At 36.0% G+C, this 26,276-nt stretch overlaps 1 protein-coding gene across 1 annotated transcript in view; it reads right to left on the reverse strand.

Annotated features, from left to right (window-relative positions):
* Positions 1-853: 853 nt before the first annotated feature.
* The window catches only part of LOC139120874 (cytoplasmic FMR1-interacting protein 2-like), a 393,869-nt gene continuing 368,446 nt past the window's right edge, over positions 854-26,276 (reverse strand). Inside the window, exon 28 of the mRNA XM_070685497.1 lies at positions 854-2,411. Within this exon, the coding sequence (XP_070541598.1) occupies positions 2,253-2,411 (159 nt within the window). The 3' untranslated portion in view covers positions 854-2,252. The remainder of the gene's footprint in view (positions 2,412-26,276) is intronic.

Consider the following 26,276-nt stretch of genomic DNA (forward strand, 5'->3'; position numbering starts at 1 on the left):
TACATCCTATATTTACAAGCAAGCAATAAAATATTATTATTATTATAATAATAAAATTAAAATACAAAATAATAATAAAATTATAGTAGAAGAATTGTTCCAATCTGGATCATACTTACAGATGCCCCTATATATGTAAACATTCATCAATACAGCACTAGCATAAAAAAACTGCAATCGATAGCTATGTCTCACTTTCTTTGCCATCTATCTCTTACCCAAATCATCAGATCCCAATGGGTAGACATATCAGATACACAGCAGTGTCAAGCAAATATAGTGATTGACAGCAGAACTACATAGAGCAATGTTTCAATGACAGAACTAACTTTTTAGAATGTTTGGTTTCATAAACTGCCAATATCACTAAGAAAACTGTGTACATGCAAAACTAGGGAGCAACAAGAGAAAAAGACGTTTTGACCAAAAATATAAATGCCATTCCTGTAATATTGCTCATGCCATTTGCATGAGCAAATTTCATTATCATTTTAAGGTCATGGATGAGATCATGCCTGCTGTGTTTGAAACAAATTTGATTATGAGGTGACAGCTTCAGATGAGCAGATTTTTGAAAAAGAAATGAGCAAAAGATATTGAAGGCAATTCTAGAAGAATAAAATATGCAAATGCTATGCAAATTTTGATTGAACTAAATAAGGCCATCCCTTAAAAGCTACATATTGAATTTCAGACTGTATTACAAAGAAATTTATGTTTTGACTAAAAGTGAGTATACTGCTCCCAGAGACTTGTATCTGCAAAATCATCCTCATTTAACAAAACAGAAGTCATTCATAGGAACTCATAAACTAAATTTGACTGCCATTGTAACAAAAATGCAGAGAAAAAATTATCAAAAATTTAAACATACGAAAGTTTATGCTAATTTTCACAACTAAGAAGTTACATATTGGATTTCACATCAGTATGACTGGCAATATAGGCATAACAATGTTTTGAGAAAAATAGCTAAAAAATTTACATTAGTTTTTGTATATTTTATCACCATTTAAACAAACTTGAAAAGGTCCCCCTTGGAACTTACAAACCTAGTTTGATAGCCATTAAATGCTCAGTTTCAGAGGAAAATATTTTTGAAGAAAATTCAACCAAAAAACGAGAAAAAACCATGGCCTTACAAGACACACCTGCCTAGTTTATTAAGGTTTGAACAAATCAGATTTCATTCATTCCTAGGTACCTGTTTGCCAAATATGAAGCAAAGGAACTGGCAGTTTTTAGGAAGAAACTTCAAAATACTGAAGTTGACAGATGATGATACAATACTATTGATGATGATAGGCAATCACCTACGTACATGGTTTGCTTCATTTTGATGACAACAGAACTAAAAAAAAATGTAATTTCCACTAAAAAAAAATAAAAATCCTGTAAAACTGAAGACATCACAATTAATTGAAGGAAATCTACATAAACAACAGTATACTACAAATTAAATATGATCAAGCCATCTGACACTTTCCAAGTATAATAGTTTTAGAATTTTCAAATTTTAAAAGTTTGACCATTCATTGTTTAGTGTTGTACTGTAACAATTCTACTCTACAACCCACATAACATCCTGAAACCAAATACTGGAAGGATTAATTTATACAGCTTTCAAATTATTGAGGTAGACATGCATACAGACATTCTTACAGACACTGAATAATTGTACAAGTCTAATTAGTAGTATATACATTATACCTAATTGGAAATAAAAATGATTGGATTCTCCAGCTGTTCAATGATTGTATAAAGGCTGTTCAATGATTGTATAAAGGCTGTTCAATGATTGCTGTTCAATGATTGTATAAAGGCTGTTCAATGATTGTATAACTCAATTTGTATAAATGACAATTACTCTACATTGTCTTTACTTAGCATTGTAAAACTCTTCACCAACAACTAACTTTGATCACATTTTTTAAATAAATGATCAATCTAATCATATATAGGTAGTTCAAACAACTATAATTAAAAGACCATACTTAAAAATTAAAACTTCAGTAAATTGACAATCTAATCAAAAGATCTATGCAATTGTACAAATGTCTGGAATAACCATTTGAAAAACATGGTAGTGTGACCAAAGTTGTATGTTATTTACATGCAGACTTCAGTAACATCTAAATATTTGACCTTTGTCGGTGGAATGAACTTACTTTCTTGTCCACTGCCGTGTAGATATCTATTGATAACTGCAAAGATTTGCTTAGTGTTACCAAAGTTTTACATTGACATGTTACTTACATACAAACTTCAGGAACATCTAAATGTTTGACCTTTGTCAGTGGAATGAACTTACTCTCTTGTCCACTGCCGTGTAGATATCTATTGATAACTGCAAAGATTTGCTTGTTCAGAAGTTGGAACCTTTCAATTCTCTTCAAGAATCTCTTTATGTCCTATTGGGAAATCATAAATATGATGTGTTCTTTTATTATATATGTTCAACAGCTACTTAGACCAAAGACACACTGCTAAAGTGATAGGTTTGCACTGTGCAACTGACACAGGTGATGCTCTTTACATATTATTTCTTTTTATTCAACAGACTGTTTCATAATAGGTTCATTGCATTGACAATCCAAAGTCAATATGTATGACAGAAAATTCCATTTCAGTAACATTAGATATTGTCTTTGTGTAGCAAAATATGCAATAAATTATTACGTCACTGTATAGTGATGTGCTGCAGTCAGCCTTGACCAACAGTTTTACGCTAGCAAGTCTACAATCTGGGTATAAGTCATGTCGGGTAAAGCTTGAAAAAAGGTGAAATTTGGATGAATTTTGAGCGGATTTCTGGTCGTGGTAAGTCCCTAACAACCAAGCTGTCGATGAATGTTGGCATTTTGTATTTTGGACAGAAACTTCTAAATATCGTCGAACAAACTTGCGCAAAGGGTGCTTGCGGATAGATTTGGACGTTAAGTCTATGGACCATAGCTGTGGTAGCGGGGTTAAAAATCGTAAAAGTCAAAACCAGCCCGTAAAAGGCAGGAATCCTGTCTGGAAACACCACAGCAATGGACCTACAGGTACGGTGTTCTCAGCCTTAATATACTGTCCCTCACCTTGATGTTACTGCGAAGTGATGCGTCTGTGGTATGGAGTACAATAATCAACGATGACTCTGACATAAATGATTAGTTTCTTGATCGCAGAAATATATGTGGCTTTTTCTGAGAGGGCACTTAATTTACTTAAACAGAGCTGGTATAGATCCTCGAGAGCAGCCCAAAAATCTTGCTGCAATGCAATTTCCTTGATAGCTCTTGTGATTAGCAAGTGTCAAATGCACAGGCGCTCATTAGCTGCAGGGTAGTCTGCTAAATAGATCGTTCTTCAGCTCGATCTATCGATCCCATAGTCGATATGTCTGCCACCGCAACCTAAATACTCACGGTGAGTATTTAGGTTGCAATGGCAGATATCGACTAGGGCATTGATAGATCGAGCAGAAAATCAATCAATCTAGCAGACTACCCAGCTAACGAGCCCCTGTGGTCAAATGTTGATGTGATGTGATTGGGAAAGTTTACATAACCAGTTTTCTCTGTAAATGCATGTTCCTGCATCGAGTTGTAGCTTGCAGAACATCGCTTACTTCATCAGACAAGGCGAAAATTGTCTTTCATAAACCAATTTTTGTTATTGATGGTAAAGCCTCAAATCTGTCATCAACATTTTCGCTCAGATGTTGACTCATATCAACAGTAATGATGTGGTTACATCGGGACATTTGTTTGAAGAGTTAATCTGCTGGTTTTACCGTCACTATACGGTGTTTTCAACTCACAACATATATGCCAAAAAGAAATAAGCGAGGCGTCTCTGGTTTTTTGAGCCCGCTATAGTCCGATGTTCTCAGTACCTTTTTTTCATAACATGCACAAGACTTCAAGTGATGATAAATACTGTCAGTCAAAATCACATCAAAGCCAAGTCAAAGAAACCCGACAACAATGTTGCATTTTATCAACCAAATCAATGTCTTCGAGTCCCATGGTTACATTGCAGAAATGTCTGCAGTTACAAACTTGCAACATTTTACGTCTTGTATTGTATAGAAAAGTATGCCAGGCTCCATATGAGAGAGTACATCCTGCTCTACAGAGGGTACCTTCCCATATTGATCAAAGTCCTTGTCTTCCCAACAATACAGCAAATCATGAAACATTTTGTAGGAAGAAAGGTGGGGAAGACCTTTGGTAACATTTTCCCACAATTAAGAAATTCTACCATCCATAGGCAGAGCAGGAACTTTGGACTTCTTAGTGCCCGGTAAGTTCTTGAAAACTTAGTCCAACTTAACTACTGTAAACATACTTTTAAACTATAGAGTGATATATCAAATAAAAGGTATTTGCATGTAGAATACCACATGGATATCCAAAGACATACTCAAATTGATTCGAATGTAATATTTTCATATTTATATTGAAAATAATCTTTTCCTCTCTTGAATAACAATATTTTAAAACTTTTAACACATACATTGTTGAACTGTCAAGCAGGGCCATAGCTCCTAATTTGCATAATTTACAAGGGTATCTAATTTGCATAAAGGCAATACAAAATTAGAAATTCATTGTTCACTACTCTAAACATACTTTTAAACTATCGAGTGATATATCAAATGAAAGGTATTTGCATGTAGAATACAAAATGGATATCCAAAGAGATATTTAATTTGGTTTGACTGAAATATTTTCATATTTATATTGAAAAAAATATTTTCCCCTTGTGAATAAGAATATAATAAATAAATCATCATATACAGCCACATCATACAGCCACATCATACGTCATTTTAAAGCTTATTATCTCTAATTCAAGAAAATTGACAATGTTGAACTATCAAGTAAAGCGGTACCCCTAAATTTGCATAATTTACACAGGTAAGCAATTTGCATAAATGCAATATAAAATTAGAAAATTCTTTAACTATTCTAAACATACTGCTAAACTATCGAGTGATATATCAAATGAAACGTATTTGCACAAAGCGATTTTACTGAACTATTTTCATATTTGTAGTGAAACAAAGTTATTTTCTCCTTTTGAACAACGGTATTTCAAAAATTTTAACAGCAGTATCAATGCAACAACATGCATTATGATGTGCAAAAAGTGCATAAAACATGGAGAATAAACAGCTGAAATGAGTTCTGAAAATGAATATTTTGTTTGTTTAATATATGTTGCAAAACATATGAAAACCTCTTCTTGTCTGCATTATTATCCTATACTGATGTCTAGTTAGCTCACGTGTGTAAACACGTGGGCTAATGTCATAGCGATGTCTGTCTGTCTGTGCGTGTGTGTGTGTGTGTTTGTGTGTGTGTGTGTGTCTGTCTGTCTCTGTCTGTCTGTTTATACAATAACTCAAAAACGCCTGAACGGATTCAAGTCATATTTTGTACACAGGTACCATATGCTACTTACAAGAACTGATTAGATTTTGGTTGGTGTGGCTTGCATATTAATGAAGTTATGCAATATCGTTTTTTTCCGTACAATGATTTCCCTATGGAGACGGTAATGACAGTGTAGACATATATCAAGAAATACTGAACAAAATTTCATGAAACTTTTCACAGATGACAATCTCAGAACATTATGATGATACTGTGAGTGTCATGTCAATTATCTTCTCATTTGCATATTTAATGAACTTTTGTTATTAGTGAGATAACTCTGAAATTCCTGCACCAAACTTGATGATACTTGCAACAAATATTGATCTGATATATATCTAATTATACTTAGAAGCATTAGGCAGTGTCAAGTTAATAAATAGCTCATTTGCATATTTTATGAAGGTTTGTAATTAGTCATATAACTCCGATATAACTTCACCAAATGTGATGAAATCTGCTGCAGATACTGATCCGACTGATATCATGAGAGAAAATGCCGAGAGAGTTTGACCGGTTGACCTCGCTGTTAATTTTATGCAGGAAATTACAATAACAATGCTTGGTCGAATGACGCAGTGCCTTGAGGGTGGGATCGCCAGTGGTATAGGGGGAGGAGTACCTTCCCGATGGTGATAAGTGGTGCAGATTACCGTCGCCTAGGTGACTGGCGTTGCAAATACCTGGACTGAACCCACGCGTGGACTGAACCATTTGGTTTTTTTTGGGTGTCGATGGTACTTTGACAATAAAAGTAAAGATGCACAGATATCGAGTTTATTGTCTTGTTTATGAGCGGCCAGTATTTCCAACAGCATGAATTACGTGCATTTGCCCTAGAAGAAATAAATAATTTCGAATAAAACATCGCGAATATAACCACATTCCTTAAGCTCGACGTACCCCAAAGAACCATGAAATCGCCCGACTTTCGATTGAAGAGATGGGTTTTGCCAAACCGCGTATACAGAAAAAGTGGCAGATGACTTTATTTTTAGAATCATAGACAGTATAGCGAGATGTAAAAAATGTGAAAGAGGCTCCCCATCTAACTATCCTAAATGTTTTTGTGTCGAGTTTGTGTTTGATTCGTTTCGAAAATGTGTTCCTACATTCTTATCCGATTGTGTGTGTTAATAAAAATGTTTGTTTCGCTTTGGATATTTGTAGAGAAGTTTGGATTAGTGTGTACGGTAATGTTTTGTTTGTGTGGGGAAAGCTTATGGCAAGACGCAGCCGGACCTATGTTGTTACAAAAGTTGATAGAGTCGCCCTTTGACGCTTGCGTTTCGAAACCCGGTTGTGGTTTCTCATCAGTCGCGGTGTAGATTCTTTCCTTAGTTTTCTGTTTGTGAAAATTTATTTTAATGCATTTTAGTGGTCTTGCTTTTCGATTAGCGAGGCAAGTATATTAATTTTTGGTCACGTTGTGAGTCCGTTTGGTGGTTCGGTTTGTTTGTTCTATGTTTCTTTACTTCGGTAAATTTTGTTTTGACTGGTGTGTCTTTTAGATTTTTGCGGAGGTTTGTGAATTTTTAGGCAATAAGTACCACTGGGGGTACGGATTTTATGTTTATTGGATCAAGATATACACAAGTATCCTGGTTGATGTGCTTGTTCTCGTACATTTTGATTCATAGTTCGTTTACTTTGTTTACTGTTTGTTCTGGCTTGTTGTGTATAATACTGAGTGTTGCGTAATTGCCTTTCGCATTCGAGTACGTAATCGTTTGTGTTGACAATGACGAAAACCCGACCCTTGTCGAGGGTTTTTTTTCCCGAAATTTGTCTATTGTTTGCAAGCTGGTTTATCGCGATTCTTTTAGCACGCGACATATTTTGTTTCCTTGTTTGAAAGGGTATCTCTAGAAGTGCGAGTTTAGCAGCTTCAGATAGCTTTCAAGTTTTTGGTGTTTGTTGTTTGTGGAGCCCAATTTGACTTTTTTTTGAATTTGTGTTGTTGCGATTGTTTGTGTCTCACGATGTAGCGTAGTCACATTTTACGACTTTATTTGTTGAAATCCTGAGGTGGTTTTATTCTGTTTGGTTTTGTTGGCGTCCGAATTAATTTTAAGGCCTTTGCCTAGTACTATTTTTCGGAGTTTCATTTCTTTCATAGTTTGAGCGATGATAGGTTGTTGTTGAATTTCATGTTGTTGTCGGCTTTTCTTTGGAAATAGCTGATTTATTTCCACGGCCATTTTTTCTGTCACGTTATTTTATGTGTACGATTTTTGTTATTTCTTTTAAGTGTTTGTGTGTTCTATGTCATTTTATGTTTGTTTTTTTTGGGGTAGTTCTCTTTTTGGAGTGTTTGGTGGCCCTGAAAAGGGCCGCTTGGTATGGGTTTTTGTTAGCGCTTGGCGCGTTTGTTTTGGCGATGAGCCTATAGCTTTTTCATGCTTCTTTTCGCCGATTCGATGTGCTTGGTAAGTAGGTGTTTGCCGCCTTCTTGTCACTGTGTGTGCGTACATGGACAGTCTGCATAGCCCTTGAATGTGGTCTCGATTTTGATCAAACCATGGAGGTACCTCCATGATCAAATTTACAATTTAGGAGTATATATCAAAACTGATAAATGATTTATGTTTTCACATGGGTTCACAAAAAGTTTCGCCCCGGTGTTCATTTTTGGCCCAGGAATTCCATCTACCCACCCTTTACAGAGTAGTAAGCTTATGGGGCAAGTAAATATGGATGCGCCGGTGCGATTCAACGATCAACCTCTATATCGCATCGAAAGTCAACAATTTTACGCCACGGACTATGATTTTATAAGTTTATACACAGTCCCTCGTGGATAGAGAGACTGTGGTTTATATAAAAATTATAAGGCGCGGGGTATTATATATTGACTGATTACTGTAGCTATAGATAGGCTACATTCAGGACGGGCAGCGACGGGCAGTAATTAGTAGGCAAAACCACAGTCCCTCCACAGAGGGACCGTGGCAAAACAGGTGGTTTTCACCGTGGGCAGAACTCGGTGCAATGATACTGAATATTAATAGTTAGCCTGTCACCTTGAAGGTAATGCTGTAGGTGAAACAAGTAAGCTTACTTCAAACGCACGATGGTACAAACATTCCTACCTCCATGGTACAAACAACACCACAAGTGAAACGTACACATAGAAATACACGCGTTCCTACGTTGTGCCCACCCGGGCCACGCGATTAAAATATGACTGATACTGCTGGATAGTGTTAATTGGGTCGGTAAACAGTCAACTAATAGTTTAATTGACTACCTGGATGATTGGCAGGTCGTGTCCAACGACGCATAGGCAAAGCAGGCCAAAAGACAAAAGCCCCCAAAGTTATTGACAGCTGGCCAGGGGTCACCATGAATACGTAATGAAGCTTCACTACGCAGAAACTGCGTAGTCAAGCCCTTCTTACCGGTCAAACTCTCTCGGCATTTTCCGGCATGATCTAACTGTAGTGTAAAGCATTTAGTAGTGTGAAATTAATTAAGGGTTCATTTGCATATTTAATGAACTTTGTAATTAGGTATATAACTCTGAAATTACGGCACCCAAGTCAGTGAAATTGGGTACAGATATTGTTTTGATAAATATCTAATTGTACTGAGAAGCATTTGGCAGTGTCAAGTTAACAAAAAGGTCATTTGCATATTTTATGAAGTTTTGTAATTAGTAATATAACTCCAAAATAACTGCACCAAATGTGATGAAATCTGCTGCAGATACTGATCCGACAGATATCTAATTGTGGTGTAGAGCATTTAGATGTGTGAAGTTAATTAAGGGTTCATTTGCATATTTAATGAACTTTGTAATTAGTGATATTACTCCAAAATTACAGCGTTAAATTTGATGAAACTTGCTACAGATGTTGATCTGATAAATATCCAATTGTACTGAGAAACATTGAGCAGTGTCAAGTTAATAATTAGCTCATTTGCATATTTCATGAAGTCTTATAATTAGTCATATAACTCCGAAATAATTGCATCAAATGTGATGAAAACTGCTGCACATACTGATACGACAGATATCTAACTGTATTTAAAGCATTTAGTGGTGTAAAGTTAATGAAATGTTCATTTGCATATATAATAAACTTTGTAAATAGGTATATAACTCCGAAATTTCGGCACCAAAATTTTGTGAAAAGTGCTACAGATATTGATTTGATAAATATTTAATTGTGCTATGAATCATTGAACAGTGTCAAGTTAATTAGGGTTTATTTGCATATTTAATGAACTTTGTAATTAGTGACATTACTCTAAAATTACAGCATTAAATTAAATAAAACGTGCTACAAATGTTGATCTGATGGATATCTAATTGTCCCATAAAGCATTGAGCAGTGTCAAGTTAATGAACAGCTCATTTGCATATTAAATAAAGTTTTGTAATTAGTGATTAAACTCTGAGAGTACTGTGCGAAGTTGAAAAAAACCTGCTACATATAGTGATAACATATATCTCATTGTTCTGTGAAGCGCACTGCTATTAATGATTGAACCTGTTGTAAAACACATGTGTCGCGGAATCTCCACGATATTACTTGTATATTTCCAGTGTGGATAGTATTGTGAAATAAGTTGGCTCTGAGTAACTAAACTTGTAAATATTCATAAACTCTGTGTAACTTCTATACACCTGAACTTTGACTCTTTTCTAATGACATGCACAAAATTTGCATGCTCATTTAGATCATTTGCATCTGAGTCCAAATCTTTTCTAATTTTTGTCTAGTTTTCTCTACTTTGATAGTAAATACTATAAAGATGGTTTTGTCACAATACAAGAAAACAAACTATACAACTGGATATGAGATTGGAACTCCTGGAAGTAGAAATATTTGACTCTGCCGATTCTCAAAGATGTCAACTGCACAAAGATTTTTGTCTGTGCCAAACAAGACAGTTTACTAACTGTAATGTATAGGAGTTCTTTCTAAGTGAATTAAAGTTGTTGCTGCATTATCAACTTTTGTCACGTGATTAACTACGCTGCCCTCAACTGCTGACCTGTGATGCTGCCGAAACTTAACTGACTTCCCAACAACATGAGCATATTCAATTCATATCTGTTTTTATAGGTCAGAGAGTGTTTCTCAAACATCCCTTTGTTTGGAGTATAATATACCCATTCACAGCATATGAAAACATTTTAAAGCCGCACTTTTCAATCCCAGGTTCTCGCATTAGTGGATCGAGTTCTCCTCCCAGTCATACACTTGACCAGTACGATGTTTGATTTCTATAACATTAATTACACAGCGCTGATCTCAACCTTTTGTTACCTTTTGCTAATCCTGCAAACAGAGTTATACAAGCTTTTGATTGACGGTTGGTTCAACTTGCCAATGGTCATTGATTCCCACCACAAACACTCGAATTTCCTAAAAACATAGGGCCAAAGTCCCTGAAGCTACCATAGACATGGATACAAAATTAAGTATTTCCTGACAGTATGAAATTATCTCACTAAGGTCATCCTAGGGACATGTAAGCAAATATTAAAGCTGTCTGACCAGCGGTTTTGAAAAAACAAGCGACTCAACAGTTGACAGAGCTCTGCTGTGTTATGTAGAGAATAACCTTTTGTGACACATGTATTGATGAAGAAGGTGGATATCTTTGATAGCTCATTTCAGGATGGCCTGACCAAAAATGGAAAAAATTCTGTAAAAATACAGATTTGCATATTTCATCAGACTATATTAGTCTATAATAGCAAATAAACGAGAGTTAATTACATTCTAATTAAAGTAAACAAGACTTGCTTAAATCAAGATTTACGTCATAAAAAAACAGCATACATGTATCTGTCAGGTTATAAAGAATCTTGAGCTGGTTATCTTTTATTTTCATCCTATTAACCAAGCACATTTTAACTTTCAAATTAACATTGTAAGTAAGTTCTGTTGAATAAGTTGAGACTGTACATACTCAGAGAAAGCACACTGAAGAGACAAATGTTTGTAACTTAAGAAGTTCAAGGTCATCAAAAGCATTATAAGGAATCATGTTACACTTTCATTGCACTGTTTACACAGATTGCATAATTGCTATAAATAGCACAAGGAACAGCCTAGCTTTACCATAAAAACCCTATCACTTTGACCACTCTTTTAATTGACCACTCTATTTTTTTCCTCAAAAAGTAATCTTATTTTATCCTTACCAAGTCAACCATAAATGGAAATTAGAACTTTCTTATTCTCTATTTATTTGACCACCCTATCATGACAAACTATTATGAGCAATTTCTTTTAGATAACATAAATGGTGGTTCAGAATATATCAAAGTTGGGATTCAGGAAAGTTGCCTTTACATGTTTTAATCCTCCAAGATGGTAAGCATTTCACTATGAACTGTCAAAAAAAGGTGAACTTTCTGATAATTCCACACTAAAATTATTTTGGCTTTGAAGATTTCCAAATTAATTCAATTATTTAAAATCATATTAATTATTTTTTCTGGGTGAATTGATAGGGTTTATACAGTACAAGAATTACATACAATGTAAGTCAAATTTTGACCAAAAATCACAAAAAAATTCCTTAAAAATACACATTTGCATATTTCATTACAATTTGAACAAATCTAAGTTGGGTTATCCCTAGGGACCTGTATACCAAATAACAAAGCTGTCTGACCAGCGGTTATGAAGAAGAAGATTTTTTACCAAAAACACCTTTTTTGGCATTAATTTGCCTATTTTCAACAATATCAAAAAATTAAAAAAAATAGTTTCTCAAAATCATATTTTTCATCTACACAACAAATATCAAATCAGTAAGTACTGCGGTTCTCAGATATTTGAGTGGACGGACGCCTCACAAACGGACATACATACATACATACATACATACCGTATTCCTCCGATTCTAAGACCCCCTTTTCAGAACCAAAGATGACGAAAAAGATATGGGGGGTCGTATAAACGAATGTCACCGCGAAATCGAACGTCATAGTTAATTTATGCTAATTGATGTAATGTTATGCAAATTTTATGCCAATGTTTTTTTACTCACACGCTACAGACAACTCATACTTTGTGATATCGACTCATGGCCATGCTGTGTAGATACTGGCAGTCGAATCTGTACAAGTATAAATTAATGGAGATCCACAAGTCTTGAAATATAATGCCATACCTTCTTTTACTAAACAATACGATAGCAATAAATCTTTGTATTTCGTGAATAGATAATCACCACGAAACTTTGTACGACAAGTACGTTCCTCAGTAGCAGCTAGCTCCCCCATGCATCAGTCCGGGTCAGCTCCAAAATTGGAGCGCTATACCATAATATTTTCCCCCTCTCATTAGCCAATCAGCGGCCAGCGCGCCATCAGTAAAAATTGTATTTCCTGGCAACCTCCACATGCGTCCTTCGTTACGTACGCCATACTGTGTCGAACTCCCGCGCCGTATTCTGTCATAATGTCGAACAGTTGTGTGGCCACTCTGTCAAAACACAATTTCAAAATCGCGTACCAGTTTTATTCTGGCTAAGACAACCAAACCCCATATATCGCTGTGATTCCTAGACTCTGGCTTGAAGTCCTGCGAAATATAAATCGTGTACCTACACAGATCGTTCAGAATACCCCATTTGTGTCGGAGATGGCAGCGATACAAATTCTACCGTATGGGGAACAGTTGTGTGGCCACTCTGTCAACACATTTTCAAAATCGCGTACCATTTTTAGTCTGCGTTTGACAACTACAAAACAGGTATCGTTTTAAAGCTCTGACATTGCTCTTCTTTCTTGCAAAATGTTATACGCGTACCTACACAAATAACCTTTATAACAGTATTTCTAATAGAGATGACGAACATCCACAAATGATTCTCGGTACTTGAGCGAATCGATAAACTTGGGGTAGAAATGAATCGTCCATATTTCGAATATTTGTTCACTAATCGGACTCCTTGTTGGACATGACCTTCTGCAGAGAACATGGATTATGTTGACTGTCGAAATTCGTCGAAATTCACAAGACAGGGGCTTAATAAGCGGCCCAAAACTGCCGATCACACTTGGTGGTAATTTGTGACCCAGCGTGACCTGTACTTTATTAATGATGTAATCTGGTCGATGATTGGCTGAATGCCGGAATACATTATCATAATGAGTCTCCAATTTTGGAGCTGACCCGGACTGTGCATAGCATGGCCACAAAGGTCAGACAATGAGTGAAGGGAAAGTCCCTGAAGTTCCGCTGGCTGTGATTGGTCAATTTACGCAATAGGTCAAAGGTGTCAGTGCATGAGGTCAAGGTAAAATTCTGTTCAGTGGGATGGTGTCCGTCCGCCCGATGTTTTCTATGTACGATTTTCATTTACTGTACTCCTTAAAATAAACAATCAATTACACGTCGTGAGTTTTATTATTTTGCTCCTAGTTTCAAAAAGTCTACCGTATCTCGAAACGAAATGTGATCTTACGAACAGGCAGGCTCGAACAGGTAAAGTGTTGAGGCATCGGCTGGCCGAGACGAAAGATTGCTGCGCCAATCTGCTTTATATTTGATGTGTTGAATTTTTGGCAATACACCCTGAAGTTTTTTTATTACTTGTATCGATGACCGAAATGTCTCCTGATGTGGAATTCAATCATCTATGATCAACATTTGGAATATGGTACGATCATGCACGTTTTTGATCTAACTGTAAGTGTATAGGGCCGTTTAAGCTTATGAAGTTGGGTATTTTTCCCTCGCAAGACTTCGAAAGCGTGCATAATCTTGAAAATCTGTTACACTATCGTTCTACTCATTGCTGGGACTAGTTCAGGAAAGGACACACACAAATGCCGTTCAAACAATAAATACCTTCATTACATGAGAAAAACTACAAAATTGATGAAACATAAACGGAAGAAATTCAAAGAATTTTCAGTTCATGCGCGGAAGAAACTTTGGATATCGCGTTTCGTTTGTCAACACAATAATTGCCCTCTTCATCTAAGTCAAACCAGTCGAAGTCGATATCGTCGTCATTAAGTCTTTTTGAAAGATTTTACGATGCCAATGATAGGCCTATTTCTATTTTCACTGGTTGCTTATACGGTAAAGTTGAACGTAAGAGAAAACTTGCAGCGCTTCACAATGATCACAAAAGAAAGCTTACGTGATAGAAATCTGTTAAAAAAATCTTTTTATACTTTAATGGTAAATTTGAACGTAAGAGAAAACGTGCAGCTATTCACAATGATCACAAAAGATACCTTACCTGATAGAAAACTGTTGAAAAAATCTTTATAAGCACACCATTTAAAGAGCAACTTTTTCATGTGCCGTAGTCTTTTGCCTCAGTAGTATGAAAACAAAAGTGTAAAAGTTGAGCGATGAGCGAAGCAAGTTCAAAGCTCGTGTCATTCACACGCCCCAAATTTTCTATTGATAACGGCAACAAAAGGGTTTCCCGACATCGTCACAAGATCCTATAAAAATGCGTCGATTTATCGTAGACTTTATGAGCCGGAAAGTCATAAGACAGTGCACGGTCGTCATGGGCAAGAAAAAAGTAATTATTAAAATCATTCTCGCTGTCGGCATGCCTAACTACCGTCACAATCAGCTAGAACTTGGTTTGCCGTATGGACTTCGCCGAGATGCAGACAACATACACGATCGAAATGGTTGCAAAGTTGAAAGTTTGAAGCGAGATGCAGCACTCATACCGGGCACGGTTACTTTCGAATATCATCGATCGTGACGTGTCAGTCAACAAAAAATACTACTTGAAGGCAAAGAAGAAAGCATTTATCCATTCTCCAAGAGTTGGCATGGCAGAGAAATGTCACGTCGGTGTTTTGGCAAATAATGCGCCTGTACCTCTGCTAAAGCAATCAGTCCGAGGTACTGTTTTCACTGTACATATTCACTAAAACAGATCAAATCATGCCGCTGACCAAAAAATGAAACGGCCCTTTTTAGGGCCACAACAGTCTCCAAAAAGAGAACTACTGATACCCAAACTTTTTTGTGTTTGTGTGAGTGTAAATTGTGTTTGTTTGATCGTGATGAAATGAGCGAATCGTACTTGATCGACACGTCCGAAAACTCGACTATATCCTAAATGTTCATTTCATGGTAGCCAAATTGCATCGAAATGTTCGATTCGTACATAATCAGATGTTGAAAAATCTGCTTATTTTGATGGTAGCAAAATGACAGTAACGAAAAGACGACATTGTACTAGATCGAGACGCTAAAAAATCAAACTATTTTATATTGTTCATTTAGGTGGTAGTGAAATCCAAGTGTAGTTTTATCGCCAGGAAATGATAGCACTGTTCCCGATTGACATGTTCCAAACCCTAACAATAGTGTGCGTGTGTGTGTGTGAGGTTTGATACTTCACTTTGACACTTGTTTGTGACTTTGATAAGCAGCGTAGGTGTTGTGGATATCCTGGTCTCGTTACATGACAATGGCTCTATTGTTCCAGTCAAAATTCGGGTGTACCCCCCTGGGGGGTCTTATAAACGAACTAACAGCTAATTACGAATTGATAAAATAATCCTGGGGGTCTTATAAACGGGCGGGGTCTTAGATCGGAGGAATACGGTACATACATACATACATACAGACTGACGCCGGACGCCGGACGGATACCCATCCCAATAGCTTCTATAGACTATAGTCTATAGTAGCTAAAAATCGTCTTCACTCCCGTTACGATTTGAATATAACCACAGAGTTCGATCGGCAGCGACTTCGTGCTGACTGCTTTGCAGTCTGTCTGCGTTTTTGCGGCCGGGGAAAACTAAAAAGTGGCATTTTCTGGAGCGTGTGCCCGCGTGTTGCCTGTTTGGATCGTGTCCACTTACACAATGAACGCCGCCATAGCTTCGTGTCCTTTTAAAGGGAAGCTCCGCCTTTAATGTTATATATATATATATATATATATATATATATATATATATATATATATATATATATATATATATATATATATATATATATATATATATGTGGAAAATATCACCAATTACTCTTAAGTTCCAACATAAAGAAAGATCCCTATGGATGACACTATTGTAGTTGTTGAAAAGTAACTCTGTAGCCGAAACAATTTGTGAGAGTAAGATGTAGTCAAGTTATGGCATGATTCATGATCCAAGTCATTCATGGCGATACAGTGTCATTCATTTCCAATACATCTAGTAATTCTACAAATTCATCCTCCTCTTCTTAAACAGCTAGTTTGTCATGAGTAAAAGGGTTGCCACAGTTATAGCTGCCTTGTGCATAGAAGATTAATTTGACAGCAGACACAACTGGTGTCATGTAATAAGAGAAAGCAACTCCAAACATCATTCATATCTTATAGTTGTTTGAATTCTGTGTATGTTATGTTTGGCTGTTTTGTGTAAAGTGTTGATTTGCCATGGCGAGACGTACCCCTAATCTACATATCCTGCCCTGAACCCGCACTGGAGTGGAAAAACTACTGTGACACTGCAATCCGTTGATGCTACCTTTTGAGAATAGAGTTGTCTTCATCAATCGCTTAAAATTCATTTTCGGTTGGTGAAACGTATTCACTAATTGACCACGTTGTTTCACTAAAGTCTGTTCAAGTAAGGAAGCTAGAATGTCTACCGTTTCAGTCTGGTTGTGTTTGTGTATGCTCATGTGAATCAGAAATCGAGCTGCTGTAGGTTTTTGTTTTTAATAGGCGTAACGCTTAAATTTCTGTTTCTTAATGTATGTGATTAGGCTGCGTTCACAAATAACAGTGAGGGGCGGAGGAATGTGGGCTGGAATCAAAATTTCGAGAGACAGTAGAAGAGCACTTGAAAGTTTTGACCTGCCTATAGGGGACCTGAAAATGTTTTGGTTCCCTTTTACTTTTTGCGATTCCAAGGTTTCAAAGACAATTCTATGAAAATTGAATAACAATTACATGTCATCAAATTGTTCTAAAGTTAGTAATAATCAAACAAGATCTAGAATAACTTTTACTTTTTATTTTTACTTCATTACTTTTATCTCCAAAAAATCTTGTATTTTGTAGCACATTGTTGTGGCATAATTGTTCTAATGTATCATAATGTTTCGCCTTTAACAAACCATTGAATGTTGCCGTTTAATTGCATGAACTGAAGCTGGTATCTGTTGGTTTTGTGTGTGTGTTCTTAAGTCGAGAATGTTAGTTTGTTGCATCGATGACCTTCACAGATAATGAGGTCTAAAGGTGTGATTTTTGAGAAGAGTTTTCAAAAATTTCAGAGTAGGATGCATTTTTTATGTTTGATATACATTTATTAAGCTTGTGTTGGGTTCCAATGAAAATCATACATCGTCTCTGAATCTAAGTCAGAGCGATATTTGTTCTGTGTGTTGCTGAATTATTCTTATTTTGTCTCGTGTTGGGAATTTCTGGTGAAGCTGGACATCCTGTACTGCATCCAAATATCTGACAGTAAAATTCATTCTTGAATTGAAACGTGTTGTTTTTCAAGATTATTTTCATCATAGTTTTTAGTTGTTTGATTATGTAATCATTCAATGAGCTTTCCTGATTTAACCCTTTCAGCGCCAACGTCAATTTTTGTTGCCTTTACAAAATATACTTGTCCATTTCTCTTAGATTTCTGCCAAAATTTTGATAAACATAGGGCCAAAGTCCTTGAAGCTACTATAGACGTGGATACAAAATTAAGTATATCCTGACCGTATGAAATTATCTCACTAAGGTCATCCTAGGGACCTGTAAACCAAATATTAAAGCTGTCTGACCAGTGGTTTTGAAAAAACAAGCGACCTAACAGTTGACAGAGCTCTGCTGTGCTATTTAGATAATAACTTTTTGTGACACATACATTGATGGCCAAACCAAAAATGGCAAAATTAGCTGCAAAAATACAAAATTGAAGATTTATTCATAATTTCCATATATTACATTAAGGTAAAGCCTAGAAACCTGTATACCAAATATCAAAGCTATCAGATGAGTAACTTTTGAGAAACAAATATTTTGACCCAAAATGGCAAAAATTGACCAAAAATACAAAAATTGAAGACTTCATCAAATTTCAATATATCACATTAAGACAACCCCTAGGAACCTGTATACAAAATATCAAAGCTATCAGATGAGTAACTTTTGAGAAACAAATATTTTGACCAAAAATAGAAAAATTGACTCAAAAATACAAAATTGAAGATTTCATCAAATTTCAATATATCACACTGAGACAACCCCTAGGAACCTGTATACCAAATATCAAAGGCATAAGACAAGTAGTGTTTGAGAAAACATTTTTTGACCAAAAATGGTAAAAATTGCACCGAAAATACAAAATTGCAGATTTCATCATATATTCAATATATCACATGTAGTTCATCTGTAGGAACCTGTATTCCAAATATTAAAGCTGTCAGACCAACGGTTTTGATGAAATAAAATTTTGACCAAAACTGACAAAAAAATTCCTTAAAAATACAGATTTGCACATTTCATCACAATTTGAACAAATCTTAGTTGGGTTATCCCTAGGGACCTGTATACCAAATAACAAAGCTGTCTGACCTGCGGTTATGAAGATTTTTTACCAAAAACACCTTTTTGGCGCTAATTTGCATATTTTCAACACTATTAAAAAATTAAAAAATACCGTCAATGACGCTGTACCTTCTCTAATTTGTGGCCAGGTCAGGTAAATGGTTGTTGGCATGGAGTTGTTGGTAAATAGTTGATGATGTAGGGGCATGAGGTGGGATATGGACCCAAAGAACCCAAAAGATGATTAAATACATCAATCAAACAAATTCTAAGCTACAGTATAAACTGCCTAAAGATAGTTCAATGTGGAAAATAAAGTTAAACAATTCAGAAATAAGAATTAACAGTCCAAAATAGTAATGACGCACTTCCTTACTGACCTGAGTGCATGTGAAAACACAACCTGGCATCTGTAAATTAAATGTATACCAAGTGATCATTTCCAGTCACTTTTAACTGTTTTTAATGGATTTTCCAAAGAGTCCTGTGGAAATGATGAAAAACGCCTATCTGGTCTTGTGTTTGTATAACCTCATGGCTGATAATTGTCATAGTATTGAAAAAAAATTGAAAGTGAAGAAATTACTGTTTTTAATAGGCATATTTTCCTTGAAATACATGACCGTGTAAAGAATATATGCTAAAAGTGTTTAAGAGTAAATTTCTTTTCAAAAAATAATTTAATTTGTGACCAAAGGATTTTTATTCTTTGCGTTTACAAATTCAAACATTGCAATTTGTTCAATCATCTTGTGCAGAGCAAATTTATAAAATGACTGAAAAACAAAAAAATTGGCAGAATTACAGTCTTTGTGATGTAAAATTATGGGTTGACATCACGATAACTGTTAATCTGTTTGAAGTACTAATATACTATAATTTAAAAAAGAAAAATTCATGCAGAAACGGTAAAATATATTGTCAGCAATGTAGTGTTAATTTTGACTTTACATCAAAATATGCCTTTGCTGGATACCAAATATATAGGACGAAATATCAGCCATGTTCAGCAAAATCCACACAACAGCATTGATCCTTTTCTAATTTGATTTGATTTGCTTATGATATTCTTGTATGACAGTCAGTACAATATGGAACTTGAACACAACACAGTGAATAAGTATGCTGTAAATGAATGGTGTGGCTGCATCCACATGCAGCAATAGGAGTGCCTTTGTCTCTCACCCCTCATTTCCAACCTGTCCCATCCCTGAAAAAATAGTTTGGTCTTATATTTATAATGTTAATAATTTCTGTATTTGTTAAAATGTGCGCATCTCAAAAACTTTTGATCATAACATTTTCATTGTTTTTTATAGCTGACCAATCAGTTTAACCTGTTTATTTTGAATATTTGCGCATTTTTCCTCAGTATTTGACATTTTCTGAATACCTTCTTATTCAGTTTGTCATTTTCTAAAAGTTTAAATGCTCCATTGTGTGGTCAAGCTTTCCACAAGCATCAAATGTGGTACTTCATATAGGAGGGTCTGCCTCTAGAGGGCGGGCATCATGAACACTCCTGTGTTTGTTGGTTAATTCCTCCACATAAACTTCTGATTGTACTGTAAACATTGAAAATGGCCGACGTCCGATTTTCCTGTCTAAAACTTTCACTCATTTTCGTTCATATGACTCTGAAACTCCAGGAAACGATTGGGAAGAAAGGGTTATCTTGAAATATTGAGGTACTCGACGATATTTTGCAAAATTAAATGAGAAAAAATGCAAGGAAAATGCCGACAGGCTTACACAATGACAGTTTTCAGACTCGGAGGCATATGATCATCTCTGCAGATTATGCAACAGGCCCAGATCACGTGAGGCCATGAGAGGATATCCACGCAACTCAGTACCAAACACTAGCGCTCACAGAGTGAGCAAGCACAAAGTGAGTACCCCTAACGTCAGCTCAGTAGTCTGTAATAGATCGTAGTCAACTAAGAAACCTTGGAGAAAGGCTTAACACTGTGGCTATGCCGCTAAGTCCCTTTTGATTTTTGTCATAGCTCAAAATCGTTCTCCCACACCTCAACCTGAGCCATGAACACCCCCACCAGTTTATGATATGACCCATCACAATGGCATGCTGTCAACGGATCTTGACAGACGGAAGTCTTGACAGACGGAAGTTCTTGACAGCAGCATATTGGTTTTCAACTCTAATACCTTCTCTCATGTCTATAAATAGACACGAGAAGGTAAAAATCTCATAATCATATTTTTTATCTACACAAATATCAAATCAGCAAGTGCTGCGGTTCTCAAGATATTTGAGTGTACGGACGCCTCACAAACAGACATACATACATACATACATACAGACTGACGCTAGACAGATACCCATCCCAATAGCTTCTATAGACTATAGTCTATAGTAGCTAAAAACTGTAGTTAATGAAATATGATGTCCATTTGGTCCAAAATTATCAAAAAATTACAGAAAAATTCATAAAAATTGGTAAAAATGTTTCACCAACATTTTGCTGGTAACAATTACAGCACTCAAAGGGTTAATACTCTGCAGACTAATTTAATTGTTTCTTTGTGTGGTGTACTAGTTAAATAATAACACATGAGAGCTAGGGCAATATAACGATTTATTGCCTGCCCAAGGGATGGTGGTCATGATCGAAATATTGATGATGCCCGAGCCGTAGGCAAGGGCATCATCAGTATTTCGATCATGACCACCAGCCCGAGGGCAGGCAAAAATTGTTATATTGCCCTAGCTCTCATGTGTTATTATTTTTATTACACCGAACAAGCAAACATGCAATGACACATAATCACAAAGACTTCTTTGAGTACAGTTTGCCTTTCTGAGTCCAGACCTCAGCGTAACTTGTCAGTGCCGAGTCCAGGGTTGCCGCTAAAAGTTTGCCTATCTCCTCGGTGGCGTACGTATTCAAATTTGTTGCTTGCATAGTCGCTGAATACAGAAATTGCATTCCTTGTTGCCATTTTCGTTCGTTTGCGGTTTACTTGCATCAAAATATCGTCTAACTGAGCCTGTGACAGCTCTGCATGACGTTTTGCAGCGATAGTAGCAAGGACAAGCGAACGACAATTTGTTATGCGCAGAAAGGATGCGCAGTAAGTAAAATGACGTCATCCATGTAATATCAAATGCAGAGGGCATCATCAAGTTTGCAGAGGGCATCATCACGTTCGCAGAGGGCATCATCACGTTCTTTTACATGTCACGTGAGTCGTGTTTAACCAATGGTAGTGCACGCTGAATGAGTGAGATGTAATAATGCACATTGACACACTGTCTGGCGTTACCAATGTCGCATTGGCCGGAATTTTTTTGGCTATTGTATATTTAAAGTCTGTTGTATCTTTGATGTATATTGGTTAATTCTTCACGATTTGTCGGAAAAAATAGTCAATGAATTATGATATGTGAAAGATTGGACTGCATCATCCACTTGTAATTGGGCATGCTAAGATCTTATTTCCTGCTGGGCGTCATTTTGTGTACTTTTGGCATAATGTACCAACTTATAAAAAGGTGTAGTATTTTACCGTTAACTGGCATACTCGCCATTCCCACTCAACACTTTATATAAAACAGGCAAACATACTATACACTGACAATATGCACAATGTCATACACATAACGCAAACAAAGATATGAACGACGTGTTGAGTTGCTTTCCCTTTATTACATACCAATGAATACGATAAAACAAAATATGGTGCCTTAGTCTACATGTTCCACATAACTGAACTGAAAAGATCAATGTAACGCAGATATGGTAACAAGTAATTAGCCATAAAAACAAGATTTCTAGAGAAATTCAAACTAAAATAATATGAATACTGCAAAAGGACTATTCAACACACCACTATTTATAAGGCAAAATAAAATATGTGCTGTTCCGATTACCCGACCTACCTCAATTTTATCCCCCGACCCTAGACTAAGAGCTTCGTAAACCCTGAAGTAAAAATAATGATATGAAAAAACGTGAAACGCATGAAACTAATTTTTGTTTGATTTTGATACTTTTTGAACTACTTCAATAAAATACTGTTGAAACAATACCACGTGTAAATTTCTGTACGCTGATTTTGTATATGAAAGCCTATCAGCCAGTTGAGAGTTACATGTACATTCACAAAAGTTCATTGCCCTAGCAAGCCTGATAAGGTTTCTGTACCACATCGTCTCTGTTCGATTGAGAAAAGGAGACAAACTGAAGGTTTTGTGCATCATATGAATGTCCATAACACTCTGAAAATAATTCTGATAGCAAAATTGACACGAAAAATTGGACTTTACTGTCACAGAAACGTGTTCAGTGCAGACTGCACAAGCATTGAAGCAAGCTGTGGTGTCAATGGGCCTGGTTTTTGGATTCAGTGAACAGACACTGACTCATTTTTCGGAGCAAATAAACCCTAAAATTAACTGTCGGTGACAACCAACCTTTCTGTTCGTTATTTTCCCCATTCTAAAATGACTGAAAAAAGCAACTGGAGCAAATCTGACATCGAGAAAAACTCAAATCTGCATTCAATTCAAAACAAGGGATCTGACCCTCTAAGTTGTTCGTTTTAGCTCTACTGAGTCTGCGCACAAAACTACAAGACCAGCTAGGTCACTAGAAAAATACAGCTCACTGGTTTGTATACGGCAATGTTGATCCAAACTTACAGTAATGAGGGATGATATAAGGACAGTAAAAACATGACAAACACGCACATTATTTTTTGCAGAAGCTACAAAACATTCTTTTATAACTACAATAGATTTTTTTCTTGGTTTGTGTAGTGCAGACAGTTCAGTAAAAAATGAAATAATCCCTTGAAAGTACAGTGGGAATGGCTGGCTGTTGTTAATTTTTATGTTTGAATGTACATTAAGCCCTATGAAAGCAAACTTACAGAATATGTGCAAACAAACATACAGAATATTTAAGCATGAGGGAATATGCTACAATTTTTAGGGATATTAAAGCTTATGAATATTAATGAGTCATCCGCCACTCTTGGAAGCCCTACACATTCACAACAGTGATACCCAAATTTGTTGACTTCTGAAAAAATCTTATAGAGGATGGTGTTTGGAGCCAGCAGCTTGGATTGTGTAAGCAAGTGATTTATGGCTTGTAGTATGTATATCACAAGCGACATCACTGCAACATTAAAACTTACATATATGATGTCATTAAATGTTTCAGTTAAATCCCCCCAAAATTTTAAAATCCCCCTCAACAATTCCAGGAGAGGGGGACCAATCCCCCCTGGTATAGTATCCTAGATGAAACACTGCATTGATGACAGTAAATATTGTGTTGTGTCAGTTCTTACAAGTAAGACTTACCTGTGGATAAACAGTTCACTTTCCTGTCAAAGAATTGTAATTCAGCCATATCAATTTCCGTGGCAGTCTAATAAACCACACACTTCAATTCAACTGATGAATATTTTATTTTAATAAATTGGTATTCAATATGAGTGCATTTCATGAGGAAATTGTTCACTGGTAGTTTGTTTGAACGCGTACAAAATGCACATCGAGAAATTAAAAAAAATGACAAAAAAATTTCCCTACCTACCTACCCTATTTTGAAAACCATGTAATCGGAACAGCATAATTTTTTTTTTTTTGGCCTAACAGGATTGGAAGTAATTCGGACTTGGATGATGAAGCAATGTTGGTTTAATCTGCAAATGTAAGCTCATCTGCTTTTCTTTTTACTTGTTTTTATAAATAATTTGTAATATTGCAACACTCAGCTATAGGGAACAAAATGCGTTTGAGAAATTTGAAAAACATGAAGATTCAATTATCCCAAATTAGTCCCAATCATGTTTTATATGTTTTTGTTGTTCAGTGATATGGGAATTAGACAGCACAAGGTTCCAGTATGCGTATCCTAAACAAACAACAAGCGACTTAACAGCCGATGAAGCTCAGCTGCATTTATGTAGAGAATAACTATTTTTGAGACATGTTGATGAAGAAGGTGGAAATCTTTGATAGCTTATTTGAGTGGCCAGAAAAAAGCAGTGGCTAAAATAACTGCAAAAATACACAATTGAAGATTTGAATATATCACATCGGATCATCCCTAAGAACATGTCAACCAAAGCTCTCTGACGAGTAGTTTTTTGAGAATGAAATTTTCTGACCAAAAATGGCAAAAAATGCCCAAAGAAATAAAAATACCGCAATTATACGGTGTCGCTCAAATTTGATCAGAATTGGTACATACCAAAGATCAACAATAAGTGTTATTTCTATCTGTTCAGTGCAGGAAAATTATACGTTGATGTTATGACAATTTCTGCATAGTACAACCAGAAAAACAACAAGAAATATTTAAACCAGAAAATTAAGAATGACAAAAGTAAATAAGGTCTGAAACTTTAGGTACTGAAGGTCAACTTTAGCAACATGCATAGCAGAGAATCTTTCAACCATGGATGTACAAAATGTACAAATACAGATGTACAAATAGACATCCATGGTTTCAGCACATCTGTTAATATATTCATAAACAATGACAGGAAATGACCAATTAGCTGTTTCAGTTACTGCTACCACTCCCAAACATAATAGGTACCCTGCATACAAATAGGTTAAAGGTCAAAATCCTCTTATTCAGATGTGTGGGCTGATTCAGTTCACTGCCACCACTCCTGCACACTTGAAGTATTTCCCTTATTCTTACCTCATTTGCACAATTTTGACACTGATGTGTTCATTTGAACAAATTCACATCTCAACCCCTACATCTACCTGTACACCAAATACTGAGACGGTAGCTTTGGCGGTATGGGAGCCTTTGTGTGTGACGGACATACATCCGCCCATACCCACAAATATACAGACATACAGATGCCACTCAGACTCATCATATAAGTTCTTTTTGGTATTTATATATAAAACAAAATATGAGCTAAAAATTGAAGATTTCACCATAATTTCAATAAATCATATATTAAAATAATCCCTTGGAACCTGTATAACAATTATCAAAGCTATCAAATTTTTAGACCAAAAAAGGCAAAATTGCCCTGGTTTCAGGGGAGAAGATTTTTTTACCAAAAATGGCAAAAAATACCCCAAAAATACCAATACGCAAATTTGACAATGATTTGAACAAACTTAAGTGAGGTCATCCCAAGTGAACTGCATATGAAATTTCAAAGCAATCGGACTTGCGGTTTCAGAGGAGAAGGCAATTGTTGACGGAAGACGGACGGACAGACGGATGGAGGACAGAAGGACGACGGATGCCGACGGAAAATCAGCCTTTTTGATAAGCTCCGCGTCGCTGACAGCGGAGCTTAAATCAATTTCAAAACATAGTTCAGATA

Source organism: Ptychodera flava, chromosome 20 (genome assembly GCF_041260155.1).
Source record: "Ptychodera flava strain L36383 chromosome 20, AS_Pfla_20210202, whole genome shotgun sequence".
Taxonomy (NCBI): domain Eukaryota; kingdom Metazoa; phylum Hemichordata; class Enteropneusta; family Ptychoderidae; genus Ptychodera; species Ptychodera flava.